At 51.3% G+C, this 19459-nt stretch overlaps 2 protein-coding genes across 6 annotated transcripts in view; one reads left to right on the top strand and one right to left on the bottom strand.

Moving 5' to 3' along the window:
• LOC309515042 (sorcin) overlaps window positions 1–19459 on the bottom strand; it is a 140999-nt gene that overhangs the window by 108044 nt on the left and 13496 nt on the right. The window lies entirely within an intron of this gene.
• ADIPOR1 (adiponectin receptor 1) overlaps window positions 1–19459 on the top strand; it is a 32423-nt gene that overhangs the window by 10334 nt on the left and 2630 nt on the right. For all 4 annotated transcript variants that reach the window (XM_082192575.1, XM_082192574.1, XM_082192572.1 and 1 more), the window contains 5 exons: window positions 4497–4613; window positions 7289–7460; window positions 9482–9668; window positions 11091–11278; window positions 11411–11604. In XM_082192575.1, the coding sequence (XP_082048701.1) occupies window positions 4497–4613; window positions 7289–7460; window positions 9482–9668; window positions 11091–11278; window positions 11411–11604 (858 nt within the window). The remainder of the gene's footprint in view (window positions 1–4496; window positions 4614–7288; window positions 7461–9481; window positions 9669–11090; window positions 11279–11410; window positions 11605–19459) is intronic.

The raw sequence follows: 19459 nt of genomic DNA, 5'->3' as shown, positions 1-19459 counted from the left end.
TATTTTCAGGTTAATGCCTTGCAGGGCGGTGGGGTGAATAATATGGGGAAGGGCGGAAACCATGCATGCACCACCCTGAGCACCCTGGAGAAAAGGCAGGATATGAATGTAATGATAATAAAAACATAATAATAATAATTTATTATTAAATAATAAAATCTGGCTGGGTTTTCCCAGCCACTCTGGGCAGGTTCCAACAAAATATTAAAATACAATAATGCATCAAACATTAAAAGCTTCCCTAAACAGGGCTGCCTTCAGATGTCTTCTGAAAGGCTGGTAGTTGTTGTTCTCTTTGACATCTGGTGGGAGGGTATTCCACAGGGCTGGTGCCACCACCGAGAAGGCCCTCTGCCTGGTTCCCTGTAACTTAGCTTCTCGCAGCGAGGGAACCGCCAGAAGGCCCTTGGAGCTGGACATCACTGTCCAGGCAGAATGATGGGTGGAGACGCTCCTTCAGGTATACAGTGGTACCTCGGGTTACAGATGCTTCAGGTTATAGACTCTGCTATACAGTGGTACCTCGGGTTAAGAACTTTGCTTCAGGATGAGAACAGAAATCGTTCTCCGGCGGTGCAGCAGCAGCAGGAGGCCCCATTAACTAAAGTGGTGTTTCAGGTTAAGAACAGTTTCAGGTTAAGAACGGACCTCCGGAACGAATTAAGTACTTAACCCGTGGTACCACTGTACTGGACCGTAAAGAAATACCTTTAAAGGTTGATCTTCTATCTGCATGCTGACACACGTAATTTAGCATGCCCCAGTTACTGACATAGGGACGTGGGTGGCGCTGTGGGTTAAACCACAGAGCCTAGGACTTGCCGATCTGAAGGTGGGCGGTTCGAATCCCCGCAATGGGGTGAGCTCCCATTGTTCAGTCCCTGCTCCTGCCAACCTAGCAGTTCAAAAGCACGTCAAAGTGCAAGTAGATAAATAGGTACCGCTCCGGCGGGAAGGTAAGCGGTGTTTCCGTGCGCTGCTCTGGTTCGCCAGAAGCGGCTTTGTCATGCTGGCCGCATGACCCAGAAGCTGTACGCCGGCTCACTTGGCCAATAAAGCGAGATGAGCGACAAAACCCCAGAGTCGGCCACAACTGGACCTAGTGGTCGGGGGTCCCTTTACCTTTTTAGTTACTGACAAAAGACAAGTGCTCTTGCTATATTGCTATAGTTGCTTGCCACCCACAAGCCTATCGAGAAATACACATAATAATAATAATTTCATTTTCTGTATTAGTTTTGCTGGTTTTATTGCTTTGTAATAATGGATGTTTAGGCATGTGTTTTTTTTTAATGTTCTGTGGATTTTAGCTTTGCTTTATCTTCTGCTTTATTTGCACACTATTCTTTCAGTGGTTTACGAATCCTTCTAAATAAGTAAATATAAACCATACAAGCATGGCAGGATTTAAGTATTGTACCTCCAGGGAATTTTGCGTTCTCCACTGGGAATAAATAAGGCCGGAGGAGGGGGAGCAGGGTCTTATCAAGCCCCCCTCCTTCTTTCAAGGAGATGTGTCTGAATTTGTGATGGGAACACATCCATCATTTTATTTCATGTATTTATATGCTGTTCGTCACCAGAAAAGTCTGCAGACCCAGAAAAGTCTGCAAGTGGTGTACAAAAAGATAACAAATATAGCAGAGGTGTTTGTTTGTGTGTGTCTGCGTGTTATATACACCCAGACACCACAATGTCTGTACACCCCTCTCCAGACATCTTGGAACTGTAGTTAAGGGTGCTGGGAATTGTAGCTCTGTGAGGAGTAAACAGTCGTTCCCAGGATTCATTCTGTGCATACTCTAAATATATGGTGTGCACCCTGCCTAAAAGCCACCAGTGCCGTATGAAACCATAAAATCCCAGCAAGGCAAAAGCATAGCAGCTCAATTGAGGGTCGTGGAAAACAGAGAGAAAACAGGTGACGTTCCAGTTGTCATTTGAAGCTCATCGCCTTGGTTCCTCCCATTTGGCAAGGGGCAAGGGAGAGAAAGTTCCAGAAGGTTGTCCCTACCCCAGAGAAAGGCCCCGCTTCCAAGATACCATAAAATGATAGTTACAGGTAGGTAGGCGTGTTGGTCTGCCGTAGTCGAAACAAAAAATAAAAATCAAATCAAATCCTTCCAGTAGCACCTTAGAGACCAACTAAGTTTGTTATTGGTATGAGCTTTTGTGTGCATGCACACGTCTTCAGATAGGTTAGTTGGTCTCTAAGGTGCTACTAGAAGGAATTTGGTTTCATAAAATGATAGTTTGCCAGTGATGTTATAGTTAGCAGAGCCCAATCAAGTCTCTCAGTCTTCATTCTAGGCATTAAGGCTCTTTCCATGTCTTTGTCAAACAACCATAAATATACTGGCAAATCCTATTAGCGGCTTTGTAGCTGTAATCTTGTCAGCTTGTGTGATCCCCTGTTTTGACCTTCACCTAGCCTATCGGTGCTGTGATTCTGCGCAGTGCTGGATCCACATCTCTTGGCATGTAACAATATAATTGTTTAGAATGGGTGAAAGCGACCAGCCCAGAGGCATCCAGTGACCTTCATGGCTGAGAAGGTCTTCCCAATCCAATTCCAACCCTTGAACACACCAGTAGAATTACTAGCATTAAACGCAGGAGCTCAATGGCGTTTGATTAAGATAGGCCCTCCTTCTGCAATCCTATGCCCTTCAGAGGTTTCGGGCTCGGCCGGCACATCTGGGGCTGATGGGAGACTTCGTCCCAAACATCTGGAGGGCTTCAGGTCTGGGTGTGTGTGTGTGTGCGCAGGGCAAAAGCGACCCTTGCGGCATTTTCTCGCAGCTTGAATGTATAGATTTCGCAACGGGTCTTCTGAAGTGGTGGACTGAGAGCCTTCAGGCTTTGCAAGGCTGCTGCCAGCTTCCTCCCTTTGCCCATTTGCAGAACTGCCCGTGCGATGCAACTCGAAGATTACTCTTCCTCTCTCAGTCCCACTTCCCCTTGCAAACCTGCCTTGTTTTTTCCTCATTGTGCTGAGAACGTAACAGGCAGAGCTTTGAGCTGGCGAAACAGGCCTCCTACACCGAAGCCCGCCTTGTAGGAGACGGGCGGCTGGAAAGGAGTGCCTGCCCTCCTCTGTTCTGCTTTGGCGGGCTGCGAGTTTGTTTCCTGGGCCCCAGGCCAAGTTGAGAAATGGAGTTTGCCAATTTGCGTTGCCCTCTTAGCAGCAGACGAGGAAATGCCGTTACCTTTAATCCTTTCTGCAAAGGAAATCTGGGATTAGGGCTGCAGCAGAGTTTGACCGGTCTTGCTACATGTGCAGACAGTCACGGAGGGGGTTCCTTTTGGGTGACTGGAGTTCTCTGATGGCTGCGTCTTCTCCTGCTGTTTACCAGGAGCCCCTTGCTTGCTGTCTGTCTGAGGCCCTCCTATACTGCTCTGTACAAAACTGGAGCTGTTTTCTGGTGTCAAGTGGGATTCAGTCACCTTCAAGCAATTTCAGGCTGTGCTGTTACAATTTTATTTATATATCTCCATTATTAACAACCCAAAAGTTCAATAGCAGGGTATTGCACACACACACACACACACACACACCCAAACACACAAAGCAAACAAACAATCACCCACCAATAAGGGAAAGAAATGGTGCATAAATCATGACATCCATATTTCCTGAGCTGGTGTGGTTGATAAAGAGCCTCTGAAGTCTGAAGCACAGGGAATAAAATATCACCTTGTGCTGTGGAGGTCTTGTGCAAGAAACCCACCTCCCCACAGACCCACCCCCAAATAATAATAATAATAATAATAAATTTTATTTATTCCCTGGCCAGAGCCAGGCTCAGGGTGGCTAACGCCAATAAAATCACAGTAAAAACATAATACAGTGGTACCTCAGGTTGCATACGCTTCAGGTTACATTCGCTTCAGGTCACAGACTCCGCTAACCCAGAAATAGTGCTTCAGGTTAAGAACTTTGCTTCAGGATGAGAACAGAAAGCGTTCTCTGTTGGTGCGGCGGCAGCAGGAGGCCCCATTAGCTAAAGTGGTGTTTCAAGTTAAGTACAGTTTCAGGTTAAGAACGGACCTCTGGAAGGAATTAAGTTCTTAACCCGAGGAACCACTGTAAGGGAAAAAGGGGGGGGGGAGAAAAAAACCCCAATTTAAAATACAGGTTAAAATGCAGCCTCATTTTAAAGTAGCTGATAAATCAAGACCGTAAGGGGAGGGAAACAAAGGCCAGGCGGAACAGCTCTGTCTTGCAGGCCCTGCGGAAAGATGTCAAGTCCCACTAGGTTTTTTAAAATAATAATAATAAGGAAATTGCTAGGAAAGTTGCACTGTAACCTGTGGGATAATGTGTGCTTTGACTCAGCACCACCCAAGCTCCCTGCAAACCAGTCAGGACAAACGCTCTATAAACAGGTGGTCTGGAAGGAACCCATGAGTTTGGAATATCTCTTTAATATTCAAGAGCATTTTCGGTCTGATCCCTTGCCCTTTGCTCAGGCTGTGTGATCTCGTCCTCCTAGGTTCAAGACCAGCCATGCCCAGCAACTCAGGAGGAGGAGGAGGAGGAGGTGCGCGTGCTGACCCTCCCTCTGCAGGCGCATCATGCAATGGAGAAAATGGAAGAATTTGTATACAAGGTAACTTTGGGTTGGTGCTCTAAGCTGGTATTGGGGCTCTAAGCTTCCATTGTTTCAGCTGCAGTATGCTGGGCATGCTATGTTCTCTGGCCTCCTTCCTTGCTTTGCAAGCAAAACAGGAGCATGGCAAATCGAGTTTAAGTTTGATAATAGTAATAATTTATTATTTATACCCCGCCCATCTGGCTGGGCCACCCTGGGCGGCCTCCACCAAATATCAAAATACAGCGGTCCGTTAAACATTAAAAGCTTCCCTGAACAGGGCTGCCTTCAGATGTCTTCTAAAAGTCTGGTAGTTGTTTTTCTCTTTGACATCTGATGGGAGGGCGTTCCACAGAGCAGGTGCCACCACCGAGAAGGCCCTCTGCCTGGTTCCCTGTAACTTGGCTTCTTGTAATGAGGGAACCACCAGAAGGCCCTCTTTGGAGCTGGACCTCAGTGTCCGGGCAGAACGATGGGGGTGGAGACGCTCCTGCAGGTATGCAAGATCTCAAGGAGGGGTGGGGAATGTGAGAACCTCGGGATGTTTGCTAGACCCTTGATGTCATGGACCGGCTGGACGCAGAGGAACAGTGGGAGGCCCCAGCTGGGGAACCCCCAAGCGAAGGAGGCTCAGAGCCTGGGGAGTGGCGGTGGGGGCACAACGAGCAGTCAGAGGAAGAAGAAGGAGGAGGGTGGGAGGAGGAGGAGGAGGTGTCGGAAGTTGAAGAGGCAACAGGGTTTAGTGAGCAGGAAGTCTGTGGCAGAGAGCAGTCCAGAATCGGAGGCAGAAGCCGAAGCAGGAGAGTGGAAGTAGGGAAGCCAAGAAGCAAAGAAAAGCCAGGCTAGCGAAGAAGCCAGGGAATCTCCCTCTCCTGCTGCGACCAGCTCCCATCCTTCTCGTCTCCCTGAACCAGAAGAGGTGTGAACAGCAGAGACAGGGGCATCGGCAAAGTCTCAGATTGCTTGGGAGGGACCAGGGAGAGGAGGAGATTTAGGCAGCTGTGGGAAGGTTGGGTCCTTCACTCCCCACAACTGCCTCATAGGGGCAAGATCTGCCGGGACGAGTTGCTGTGCTCACTAGGCCTGGCCTAATGAGTCAACCTTGTTTCCTTGAATAAAGAGTTCACTTCACAGCTGACCTCACTCCTTTCCTGACACTTGACCGTTGCCATCTGCCGGGTCTTGTGGAAGTTAGAGAACATCTAGAGGCCCCCGTCCTCCTGCCCAAGAGACTCCTACAAGCTTTGGCTAGTCAAGCAGTTCCCTGGAAATAAAATAACGGAAGGAGCTCACTGCTCTGTCCAGTTACGAAGCCTGGCAAGTTTGAAAGAAGTAGTCTGTGGTTCTTCCTCCAGAACAGTCCCATCTCTGTATGGCCAGACTTGTTTTGGAGGCATCAAATCCACTTCTTCCTGCTTACCGGAATTAAATTTTTAGACCGGGACGGGGAGCCTTTTCCAGCTTGAGGGCCACACTCCTTTCTGGGCAGCCTCCCAGGGGCCATGTGGACCGAGAGGCCAAAATGGGCACGACCAGAAGCAATGGTGGGCAGACATTTGGGTCACATTCATACCCTCCCCAGCCAGAGCCGGGCTCAGGGCGGCTAGCACCAGTAAAATTACAGTAAAAACATAATGGGGGGGGGGGGAATCAATTTAAAATACAGGTTAAAATGCAATTTAAAATGCAACCTCATTTTAAAAGTAGCCCATAGATCAAAACCATAAGGGGAGGGAAACATAAGGGTCAGACCGAATCCAAACCAAAGGCCAGGCAGAACAGCTCTGTCTTGCAGGCCCTGCGGAAAGATGTCACGTCCCGCAGGACCCTAGTCTCTTGTGACAGAGCGTTCCACCAAATCGGGGCCAGTACTGAAAAGGCCCTGGCCCTAGTTGAGACCAACCTAACCACCTTTCGACTTGGGACCTCCAAAATGTTGTCATTTGTAGACCTGAAAGTCCTCTGCGGGGCATACCAGGAGAGGCAGTCCTGTAGCTACGAGGGTCCTAGGCCGCATAGGGCTTTAAAGGTCAACACCAGCACCTTAAACCTGACCCTGTACTCCACCGGGAGCCAGTGCAGTTGGTAAAGCACCAGATCTGCAAAGGATTTGTTTTCAGGGGAGCTAGCCCAGTTCAGGTCCTCTGCCTCCCCTGGGACATGGGCTGAGAGTTCTGATGTGGAGGCAACTGACGATTTATGCTGCAAATGTCCTGATCAAAAGCTGTGCAAGAGTCAATTACAGGAGGGGTTGTGTGCGGCTGCGCCCCGGACCGTGTGTTTCACAGCCTAATGGTGGCTCCCTCCCATAATAATAATAATTTATTATTTATACCCCACCCATCTGGCTGGGCTTCCCCAGCCACTCTGGGCGGCTTCCAAAAAAATATTAAAATACTATAATACATCAAACATTAAAAGCTTCCCTAAACAGGGCTGCCTTCAGATGTCTTCTAAAAGTCAGTTGTTAATTTCTTTGACATCTGGTGGGAGGGCGTTCCACAGGGCGGGGGCCACCACTGAGAAGGCCCTCTGCCTGGTTCCCTGCAACCTCACTTCTTGCAGGGAGGGAACTGCCAGAAGGCCCTCGGTGCTGGACCTCAGTGTCCGGGCTGGATGATGGGGGTGGGGACGCTCCTTGTGCCAATGTGCTCCCAGGTACTGACCACCCCGCATGGTTTGGTGTGTTGCAGGTCTGGGAAGGCCGCTGGAGGGTCATCCCCTACGACGTGCTGCCCGACTGGCTGAAAGATAACGATTACCTCCTGCACGGGCACCGGCCCCCTATGCCCTCTTTCAGAGCCTGCTTCAAGAGCATCTTCCGCATCCACACGGAGACGGGCAACATTTGGACCCACTTGCTAGGTGACCCTGACTCTCTGGTTCCTACTTTAATACTCTGGGTCTCTGGTACCTGTGTTAATGTTGAGAGGGAGCATCTCTCCCCCACTGCGACTTTTTCTTCCCTTGGGGCACTGGAATTGTCCACAAAGGTAGTGGATCTAGAATTTGGATCTAGAATTGTCCTCCTCCTCCTCGTCCTGCCCATCTTCTCTACCCGATTCTAGGCTTCAATGTGATCTACGTTGTGGAGATCTTGCGTATCGTGCAAATTGTTCCTATGAACAACATAAGGGCCTTGGGAAGGAATTGTATACGGTGGTACCTTGGTTTACGAACTTCATCCGTTCCGGAAGTCCGTTCTTAAATCAAAGCGTTCTTAAACCAAGGCGTGTTTTCCAATAGCAGTGTAGGACTCAATTTACAAATGGAACACATTCAACATGTTCTGCTTCCAAGGCAAAGTTCACAAACCAAAACACCTACTTCCGGGTTTGCAGCGTTCTTAATCCACGTTGTTCGTAAACTAAGCTGTTCTTAAACCAAGGTACCACTGTATTGTGTTTTCCCCATGGGTCTCACTGTTTAAGCAAGGCCGTTTGGTAATAATAAATAATAATAATTTTTTATTTATACCCCGCCCTTCCCAGTTTAAAAACCGGGCTCAGGGCGGCTAACAACAAATTTAAAACACTTAATTATAAAAGCAGCATAAAATACAGTATGAAAACATGAATAGCAATAAAAATCAAAAATCAATTAGATAATCCCCAGGGCTAGCTGGCTGAATTGGTCCTCCTTGGGCCAGCGAGGAGGCCAGGGGAGAATTAGCTGTGGGGTCTCAGAGCGGGAAATCTTCATAAAAGAGGCGGAGGAGGGAAGAAAATGGAAATAAAAGATCAGGCTGAATTCAAATTAAAGGCCAGGCGGAATAGCTCTGTCTTACAGGCTTGACGGAAGGAGGTTATATCCTGTAGGGTCCTAGTCTCCTGGGACAGAGCATTCCACCAGGTTGGAGCCATCACTGAAAAGGCCCTGGCCCTGGTGGAGGATAGTCTGACTTCCTTAGGGCCCGGGACCTCTAAACTATGGTTATTCATGGACCTTAAGGTCCTCTGTGGGGCAGACCAGGAGAGGCGGTCCCATAAATACGAGGCCCCTAAGCCATGGTACACGTATTTGGTCCCAAACCTCCTCAAGTCTGTTAATGCGGACCATCATTTAGATGGGATGGGAAATTATGATAGTTTCTTAGGTGCCTAGTATTTTATTCCTTCCTCCCGGCTTATTTCTGGGATGGGAAAGCCTTCCGACTAACTCAGGGGCTTTTCACAGTGGCTGATCATCGTCATCATCAGTTTGTAGACTTGGAAGGGAACCCGAGGGTCATCTAGTCCAACCCACTGCAAATCAAGAATCTCGACTAAAGCATCCATGAGAGATGGAGAGCCACAGGCGACTTGGCCTGATCAGTTTGACAGTGCTGGCCTCTCCACCTCTTCATAGAAGGAGCTGTAATTATTTGCATCCTCCTCAGTCTGGGTTCATGTTATGGGGCTGAGGTGGCCTCTGCCCCCTTTGTGCAGGGGTAGCCAATGAAGTGTTCTGTAGCTGTTTTCAAGGCCACTTCTGATCAGCCCCAGCCAGGGGTTATAGGCACTGTTCCATAAACTGGAGCTAGTGGAACTTTTTGGTGCAGTGCTGAAGAGTCTCCTTCCCCAGATACATTTATGTCCACCCCTTTCTTAAAATCTTCAGATGTGCTCTTAATAACCTTTTTTATTCTGGGGAACTTAAGCTCTGCGCTGGAATTCCTCCCAATGATGTCTTGGTTTTAGTTTTAATGTGCCAGCTCCTATTCTCCTGGTTTTTATTGGGTTTAGTTTTCCTGGATTTTTATTGCATTGGTTCAGGTCTACTGGGTACCAAAGGCTATGACAGAAACTCTTTGGCCTGTTGATAAATCAGCTAATGGGACTCCCTCCCTCCCTCTCTCTCTCTCTCTCTCTCTCTCTCTCTCTCTCTGCTCTGCATTTCCGCTCCAGGTTTTGTGCTGTTCCTTTGCCTTGGGATCCTGACTATGCTCCGGCCGAACATGTACTTCATGGCCCCTCTGCAGGAAAAGGTGGTCTTTGGGATGTTTTTCCTCGGGGCTGTGCTGTGCCTCAGCTTTTCCTGGCTTTTCCATACAGTCTATTGCCATTCGGAGAAGGTGTCCCGGACGTTTTCCAAGTAAGTCGACCTGGAATCGAAACCCGGGTCGATTTAGACACTCAACTGTTATGGGGTTTGTTTTTGTTTTTTGGCTGCTAAGTGAAATGTAGATAAATTTGGGGCAGCTGTGATGCGTGTGTATGTTTTTAATGCATACCTACTTAGTAGGTAGAAAGGCTGAAAATGAGAGTAAGAGCAGAACCAGCCCCTGGCAGTGCTTCTGTTCATGAACCCAAAGACAGGTTTGAACTCCACATCTAATCCAGAATGCCCCAACGAGACTGGTGACTGGGAGCGGTCGCCAAGACCACATAACACCAGTCCTGAAAGACCTGCATTGGCTCCCAGTACGTTTCCGAGCACAATTCAAAGTGTTGGTGCTGACCTTTAAAGCCCTAAACGGCCTCGGCCCAGTATACCTGAAGGAGCGTCTCCACCCCCATCATTCAGCCCGGACACTGAGGTCCAGCTCCGATGGCTTTCTGGCGGTTTCCTCCCTGCGAGAAGTGAGGTTACAGGGAACCAGACAGAGGGCCTTCTCGGTGGTGGCGCCCGCCCTGTGGAATGCCCTCCCACCAGATGTCAAGGAAACTTAACAACTATCTGTCTTTTAGAAGACATCTGAAGGCAGCCCTGCTTAGAGAACTTTTTAACATTTGATATTTTATCATGTTTTTAATGTTCTGTTGGGAGCCGCCCAGAGTGGCTGGGGAAACCCAGCCAGATGGGCGGGGTACAAATAATAAATTATTATTATATCTGAACATTATAGTGGGTTTACCTCATTCATAGAATCGTTAAATAACAGAGTTTGAAAGAGACCCCACGGGTCATCTAGTCCAACCCCTCCCTGCAGTTCAGGAATCGGACCTAATTCCTCTTTCCTGGCATTTTCGTCTTCACACTGACTGAAATGTAGGTGTTTGTACAGTAGTCAAAATCGATAGCCCCTATGGATTGTAGACGCGGGGACATGGATGGTGCTGTGGGTTAAACCACAAAGCCTAGGACTTGCCGATCAGAAGGTCAGCGGCTCAAATCCCCGCAACGGGGTGAGCTCCCGTCGCTTGGTCCCTGCTCCTGCCAACCTAACAGTTTGAAAGCACGTCAAAGTGCAAGTAGATAAATAGGTACCGCTCCGGCTGGAAGGTAAACGGTGTTTCCGTGCGCTGCTCTGGTTCGCCAGGAGCGGCTTAGTCATGCTGGCCACATGACCCGGAAGCTGTATGCCGGCTCCCTCGTCCAATAAAGCGAGAAGAGCGCCACAACCCCAGAGTTGGCCACGACTGGACCTAACGGTCAGGGGTCCCTTTACCTTTACCTTTATGGATTGTAGAAAAAATATAGTATCTCCTTTCCCAAAGCAAACTTGACTTGCCATTTCCGGAATATGCAATACGCCTCTCACTTCCGCCTGGTTTCTGTTTGTGTCCTTCCTAGGTTGGATTATTCTGGGATAGCTCTGCTGATCATGGGGAGCTTTGTCCCCTGGCTGTACTACTCTTTCTACTGCTCCCCGCAGCCCCGACTTATCTACCTCTCCATTGTATGTGTGCTGGGTATCTCAGCCATCATCGTCGCACAGTGGGACCGGTTTGCAACGCCGAAGCACAGGCAGACGAGGGCAGGTAGGGCGGCTCTCTGTAAAGGACATCAGTACCGCGGGAGAAATTTCCCTTGGAGTTGGGAAAGGCTGCCTTATATCGGGTGCTTTCCTTTCTGAATACTTGCTTGAGATCTCCCTTTTCTCCTCCTCGCAGGGGTCTTCCTGGGGCTCGGTCTGAGTGGGGTGGTACCCACCATGCATTTCACCATCGCTGAAGGCTTCGTGAAAGCCACCACCGTTGGGCAGATGGGCTGGTTCTTCCTGATGGCTGTCATGTACATCGCAGGAGCTGGTCTCTACGCCGCCCGCATCCCTGAGCGCTTTTTCCCTGGCAAGTTCGATATCTGGGTAAGTGAGGCCAGCGAATGGTGTGGCATTTGGGTTTTTTATTTCGCAAAATTTATGCACTGTTTGATTGTGGTCTTTTTAAAAAAATCAAACAAACATCAAAGCGATTCTGAAAAGAAAATGAGACAATGTCAGCAAAAGCAACTCTTCGAAACATTCGAAAGATTAAATTGGCAACAAACTAAGAACAGATGGAGACCTACATCAGCAATGCCTAGCCAAACTCGGCCCTCCAGATGTTTTGGGACTACAGTTCCCATCATCCCTGACCACCGGTCCTGTTAGCTAGGGGTGATGGGAGTTGTAGTCCCAAAAATATCTGGAGGGACGAGTTTGGCCATGCCTGCGGCTTAAACAAAAATGTTTTTGGTGGTCTTCGGAGAGGGTACCTTCGACAGGCAAGAGCGTTCAAGAATGCGGAAGTGGTGCCACACGCGAGAGATGGATTTCTCAGAAAGTTATGTGGCACCTGTAACAAGTGCCAGTTTCCGCTGTTTGTAGCTGCCAAGTGGGCATTTGTGGGGGGTGAGGCGACCTCACAGTTAGAAGGATACCCAGTCAAATCATTAGGCTGTGCATTTATGTGTGCATGTGTGTCTGTGTGTCAGTCAGTGTCATTCCCTAATATTTTTTTATTACGTTTCACAAAATTATACACAAACAAAACACACAAACAAACATAAATCATAACCTTATTAAAATTACACTTATTAACATTGTTAAGTGACTTCTTCGCTTCCCCTTGGTTGAATTTCCATGCATATCCTTATAATTCTGGTGTACATCACCTTGCAGCGCGACGTGAAGGATAGTATAGGGCAGGGACCTCCAACTCCCAAGGGACTGCTATCTATAAAAAAACTGGCAGTGATCTACCCATTTTTTGGAGGTGGGAAAGCCTGAGTTGTTAACCTTTTTTTAGGGGGGGGGGCAGACTGGAATCTGTTGAAGTTCTGTTGGGGGTGTGTGGAATTGCTCACCTTTCACAACGACGCAGTGGAAATGACTACAGTGGTACCTCGGGTTACATACGCTTCAGGTTACAGACTCAGCTCACCCAGAAATATTACCTCGGGTTAAGAACTTTGCTTCAGGATGAGAACAGAAATCGTGCTCCGGCGGGGCAGCAGGAGGCCCCATTAGCTAAAGTGGTCTTCAGGTTAAGAACAGTTTCAGGTTAAGAACGGACCTCCGGAACGAATTAAGTACTTAACCCGAGGTACCACTGTATACTCTTTTCAGCGCCTGCTAAAAGCTTTTTCGTTTACACAAGCATATCCTCTTTCCTTTCTGAGCAAGTAAGTTGCTCGTGAAAAATTCTCTTATTGAAGCAGAAAGCACAATGTGCAATGCAGTTTAGCAACACCATGCCTAGCTATCCTCCTTTATAAAAATATTTATACTGTGGTACCTTGGGTTAAGAACTTAATTTGTTCTGGGGGTCCATTCTTAACCTGAAACTGTTCTTAACCTGAAGCACCACTTAGCTAATGGGGCCTTGCGCCGCCGGAGCACAATTTCTGTTCTCATCCTGAAGCAAAGTTCTTAACCTGAAGCACTGTTTCTAGGTTAGCGGAGTCTGTAACCTGAGGTACCACTGTACTTTTGTTTCCTGACTCGTTGGCAATATAACATTAAAGACCACCTGTCAGGGGTTCAGAAGCAGAGACGCAGAGAAGGGTGGAAACAGAGAGCGAGGGGGAGGAAGCCGAAGGGAGAATGAGTGATGATGACGACCCGAGATCTCCAAGCCTAAGCAGTGAGTCAGAGGACTCCCAAAAGGGAGCCCCAGTGAGCAGAGCAAGGGGGGGATCCGGGGGGACACCCCAGGAGGAAGGGAACAGAGGAGATTCAGAGAGCAGCAGCTGGAAGTCGGGACCCACGCTCAAGACTGAGAGCAGCAGGGAGGAAGGCAGCCAGGCATCGGGTTCCGGAGGCCGTCAGCAGGAGGGAGGGCACGAGTCAGGGGTGGTCACGCCCTCCTCAGAGAGCGAGGCAACGGTCAAGAGGAAAGTAGAGAGTTGGGCGCGCGCGCCAAGTTCAAATGCAGCGGAAGCTGGAGCAGTAAGCAGCCCGGAGAGTGAGCCAGGTCCCAAAGCCCGCCGAAAGGAAGCGGAAGGATCAGGGGGGTCAGCGTCAGAGGAGAGTAGAAGGGAGGAGTCCCAGGGGGGCAGAAGGACCCAGAGACGTAGGGAGAGGCGAAGGAGGTGGAGCAAGGCTAGGGTATTAAGCTGGTGTGCAAGAGGCGGGGACTCAGATGGGTCTTCGCCGACCTAGGGCAGAAGGTGTAGAGCTGCACGCTGCAGTTCGGAAATGAAACCTGTAACTCAATAAAGACTCTTTTAAAGTGGACGCTGTGTGGCGTGGTCCTATGTGAGCTGGGACCTGGTAGCAGCTCTGACAGTAAGACCCATCACTTCAAAGCTTCAGAAACCTGAAACCTCGCAGCGGGAGCAGAAGCCGCTAGGGGAGGAAGAGGGGTGTCTGTAAGCAAGCTCACAAAGGTTAGCAAGATGACGGAAGAACAGAGGATCTCCGCGCTGCAAGAGGCAGTGACCCAGTTGTCCTCAGAGGTATTGGCTTCCAAGAAACGGGAGGAGGAGACTACAGCCGCCTACAGAGACCTACACGCCAGGTTTGAGATGCTTGTTAAGCAAGGGCAACCGGGACCCAGACCGGAGGGCGTGGGATTGGCACGGAGAGCAGGAGGGCTTGTGGCTCACTTCGATGGGACTTTGCAACAGTACCCTAATTTTAGAGCAGACGTAATGTGCGCACTGCAACTGCTGGCAAAAGACTTTAGAGATGAGGAAGAGAAGGTGGGGTTCATATTGTCCCATTTGCATGGGGATGCCAAAGCCTGGCTGCGCAATTTGTGGAGGGATAAAGATCCGGCGCTTCAGAATGCAGATGCCTTTATCAAAGCGATGGATGCGTGTTTTTTGTCTACTATTGATGTGGATCTTGCCAGACGGGAGATTCATGGACTAAAACAAGGGAGGGCGAGCGTCCGGCAGTATCACGCCCGATTTTTTGCGCTGGTCAGTGCTTTAGAATGGGATCGGGATTCGCCCCCTGTCAGAGACCTCTTCTGGGAGGGTCTAAGTTCTGCGGTTAAGGATGAAATTGCAAGGGGGGAGAGGCCCCGAAGCACGCAGGAGGTGGTCCAAAGGGCGCTGACTGTGGGGGTGAGGCTGGAAGAACGTCCATGGTGCAGAGATGAAGGACGTGGAGGGCACGAAGCAGCGAGAAGTTTCTCTTTCGTTCCGAGGGAAGCAGCGCGTGCGCAATCCACACCTCCGCCAGGAGGGGGAGGGGAACCGATGGAGGTTGGAGGTGCAAGGGCTCAGTCAGCAGCCAGAGCCCTAGCACCGGCAGCAGTGAAAGCGAAGCCTCCTAGAGGGAACAGGAAGTGTTACATCTGCGAGGATCCAGGCCATTTGGCGAAGGAGTGTCCCCGGAGGCTCCACAAGCACACTGCAGCCTCAGCAATGGTGACTGCAGCAACGCAGCAAGGAGAACCACAGCAGGGAAACGACGATGTCTGGCTGGAGACGGAGGCACTGGGGCCCAGCCAGACGCATCTGTGAAGCAGTCCCCAGCGATATTGCAACCCACGGATCCCCTCCCACCCAAACCAGTAGTGCAGCTCACAGCATCTCTCCAGCTACCCGACGGCGTCACTATCGAAGTGCCGCTTTCTGTGGATTCTGGAAGCAACGCAGACTTTATAGCGCAGAGCTTTGTGGAGCAGCACGCTATACAGCTATTGCCTGCCACTCTGCCCCTGCAAGTCGTCACGGTGGATGGCAGAGAGTTGCTAGGGGGGCAGGTGGTGAAGCAGACGCCACCGATGGTGATGCGCCTTGGCAACCACAGGGAAGTCATCAGTTTTAATGTCACCCAACTGTCGGACACGCCCATTGTGTTGGGCATGAGTTGGCTGGACAGGCACAGTCCGACACTGGCTTGGTACCAGAGACAACTGATCTTCGGCTCCTCTTATTGCGCAGAACACTGCATCCTGCCCCGACGGGAGGGAGAGGAGGAAGAATCACAACTGCAGTTGGGAACGTTGCAAGCGGTCCCCCACAAATACGCGAGCTTTTTGGAGGTCTTCTGCGAGAAGGAGGCGGACAAGCTACCCCCTCACCGGCCATATGACTGCAAGATTGACCTCCTACCGGGGGCGACGCTGCCGAAGGGGCGGCTATACTCCATGTCTGAAGATGAAATGCAGGAACTCAAACAGTTCATCGAGCATAATCTGGAGCGTGGCTTCATCAGAGAGTCCAAGGCAGTGGGGGGCAGTCCCGTTTTCTTCGTGAAAAAGAAAGACACGCCCCAAAAAAGACTCGTTGTGGACTACCGCCTTTTGAACCAGATGACCAAACCGTCTGATTACCCCATGCCCAGGATTGACGACCTCCTCGCGACGGTGCGCAAGGGACGCGTGTTCACCAAGTTGGACCTGCGAGGGGCGTACAATCTCATCCGCATGCGGGAGGGCGATGAGTGGAAGACGGCCATGTTCACACCGCTGGGCACCTACGAATACAGAGTTATGCCCTTTGGATTACAAAATGGCTCTCACTGTTTTCAAGCTTTTATGCATCACGTGTTGGAGGGACTCCTCTACAAGACATGCGTCTGCTTCCTGGATGACATCCTGATTTTCTCTGACTCGCAGCAAGCTCACGACCGAGACGTGAGGGAGGTGCTCAGCAGGTTGCAACAACATAGACTGTACGCCAAGCTGGAGAAGTGCCAGTTCGACACGACGGAGGTGGATTTCCTGGGATACAAGTTGTCGGACAAGGGGATAGCCATGGACAGCACCAAGGTTCGTGCGGTATTGGATTGGAAGAGTCCGCGCAACCGGAAGGAGGTCCAGCGGTTTGTCGGCTTCGCCAACTTCTATCGCAAGTTTATCAAGGGGTTCGCGATGCAGACGGCAGCAATTACGGACACGCTCAGCTCCAAACAAAAGAAATTCATCTGGACGGAGCAGGCGGAACAGTCCTTTCAAGCGCTCAAGCAGCTCTTCGCATCGGAGAAGCAACTGCTGCATATCGACCCCAGTAAACCGTTGAGGGTAGAGACAGACGCGTCAGACAGAGCCGTGGGAGCTGTCCTGCTGCAGCGAGACCCGCAGGGGGTGTGGCGGCCGGGAGCGTTCTACTCCAGAAAGCTCAGCAAGTCGGAGCAGAACTACACCATCTGGGACAGGGAGTTGCTGGCCATTCATGCAGCTTTCAAGGCGTGGAGGCACTTCCTAATCGGCGCCAAGCACACGGTGCAGGTCTGCACGGACCACAAGAATCTGGAGCACTGGCGCACGGCTCAGTTCCTGAACCAGAGGCAGATACGTTGGGCGGAGTTCTTTGCTGACTTCAATTTCCGAATAGAGTACGTCCCAGGCGACACCAACATCATGGCGGATGCACTGTCCCGAAAACCGCAATACCTAGAAGAGGTGACGCCAGCGGCGGCCATGCACATCTTCGCACCGACGGCGTGGGCGTGTGCCTCAGCTACAGTAGACCTGGATGCGGTGCGACGTGCATTGCGGGACGACTCATTCGCGCAAGACAAGATGGCGGAACTGCTCAGAGGCACGGCTACCACGGACGAGTTCCAGGTGCGGGACGGCTTGCTCCTACGCAAAGGGGCTGTCTATGTACCAGGAGACGACCTTCGCGCCAAGGTACTGCAACAGTTGCACGACGCACCCACGGCCGGTCACTTTGGCACAGAGAAAACGATGGAATTAGTCGCGAGAGACTTCTGGTGGCCCAGGCTGAGAGGGGAGGTCGCGGACTACGTCGCGAGGTGCGACACCTGCCAGAGGGCCAAGCCGGTACACAGACCACCGGCGGGACTGTTAGAACCGCTGCAAACACCGTTTGAACCGTGGGAGAGGGTGGCCCTGGACTTTGTGACGGATTTACCCAGCTCGAGAGGCAAGACAGCTGTGCTAGTGGTGGTGGACTTGTTCACCAAGATGGCACATTTCATTCCGTGTGCGAAGGTGGCCACGGCGGAACAAACCGCCAAACTGTTCATAGATCACGTGTTCAAAGTGCATGGCCTGCCACGGTCTATCCTGTCCGACCGCGGACGCCAGTTCATCTCGTCTTTCTGGCAGAAGCTGATGGGTTTTCTAAATGTCAAGGTCAATCTGGCATCAGCAAGACACCCGCAGACCAACGGGCAAGCAGAGAGGGTCAATGCCATCATGCAGCAGTACCTGAGATGCTATGCCAATCAACAGCCTGCGACGTGGGTGGATTACCTGCCGCTAGCCGAGTTCGCTTACAACAACACGAAGCACGTGTCCACAGGAGTGACGCCGTTCTTTGCCAACAATGGGAGGAATCCCAGAACCTTCCCGGGACTGGAGAGAGTGGGGGAAGGAGAACCACAGACGGCGGACGCGTTCGCGTCAGAGCTGCAGGCGGTCCACGATCAACTCAGACGGCAGCTGGAGCTAGCTAAGCACGCCTACAAGGTGCAAGCTGACAAGCACAGGCGGGTTGGCGAAGTGATCCAAGTGGGAGACTGGGTCTGGTTGGCAGCCCACGCAGTGCCGACCAGGTCACTTGCCAAGAAGAAGTTGGGGCACAAGCAGATCGGTCCGTACCAAGTCGAAGCGCAGATCAACCCGGTAGCCTTCCGACTGGCGCTGCCGGAGGGTTCCAGAATGCATCCGGTGTTCCACAGGTCGGTGCTCACTCCTTACAAGGCACCTCACAGGTTCCAGGAGCCAGGGACGGCGCCAAGTCCGCTCCGGGAACGGACGGAGACGCGGGAGGTGAAGCACCAGGACCACATCAACGAGGTCACGGAGATTTTGGACTCCAGATGGGGGGAAGAGGGAGTCGAATACCTCTTAGCCAGAGAGGGCACCCGGGCCAGCGCCAATAGCTGGGTACCAGACTACGCTTTGGAGGAACCCCTGCTCAAGGACGAGTTTCATGCCCTCTTCCCACACAAACCCATGCCAGCGAGCTTCTTCGACGACTGGTTGTTCACACCCACACTTTCTTCCAGCACGTTCCATGGATTCGACTCAGAAGGGGAACCCGCACGGAGCACCCGTTCCCCAGAAGGTTCACCGGCAGGTTCGGCATCAGGCAACTCGTATTGGTGGGACGATCGACCAGAGGAGCAATGGCGCAGGAAGTGGCTGGAGATGCCAGGTCGAGCGACCGACGCAGAGACTGACATGGACGTGTTCGGGGAGGACCTCGGGTTCGAGCACGGCGGTACAGAGATGGAAGAGCAACAAGTCAACGTCGACGACCGCGAGGGAGAAGACTCGGAGGTCTTCAGTTGGCGGCCACCCACGGGGAGCGACCTGTATCCAGCATTCCCTCCCATGATGATGGAGCACCCAGCACCCACACCTGACAGCGGGGAGGGGGGAAGGGGGGGCTTCGAGGGGGGGATGGATGTCAGGGGTTCAGAAGCAGAGACGCAGAGAAGGGTGGAAACAGAGAGCGAGGGGGAGGAAGCCGAAGGGAGAATGAGTGATGATGACGACCCGAGATCTCCAAGCCTAAGCAGTGAGTCAGAGGACTCCCAAAAGGGAGCCCCAGTGAGCAGAGCAAGGGGGGGATCCGGGGGGACACCCCAGGAGGAAGGGAACAGAGGAGATTCAGAGAGCAGCAGCTGGAAGTCGGGACCCACGCTCAAGACTGAGAGCAGCAGGGAGGAAGGCAGCCAGGCATCGGGTTCCGGAGGCCGTCAGCAGGAGGGAGGGCACGAGTCAGGGGTGGTCACGCCCTCCTCAGAGAGCGAGGCAACGGTCAAGAGGAAAGTAGAGAGTTGGGCGCGCGCGCCAAGTTCAAAT

This window comes from Podarcis vaucheri, assembly GCF_965113315.1.
Source record: "Podarcis vaucheri genome assembly, chromosome: 12".
Taxonomy (NCBI): Eukaryota; Metazoa; Chordata; class Lepidosauria; order Squamata; family Lacertidae; genus Podarcis; species Podarcis vaucheri.
Note: the sequence above shows the minus strand (reverse complement) of the source record. Positions and strands in the feature narration are given on the sequence as shown.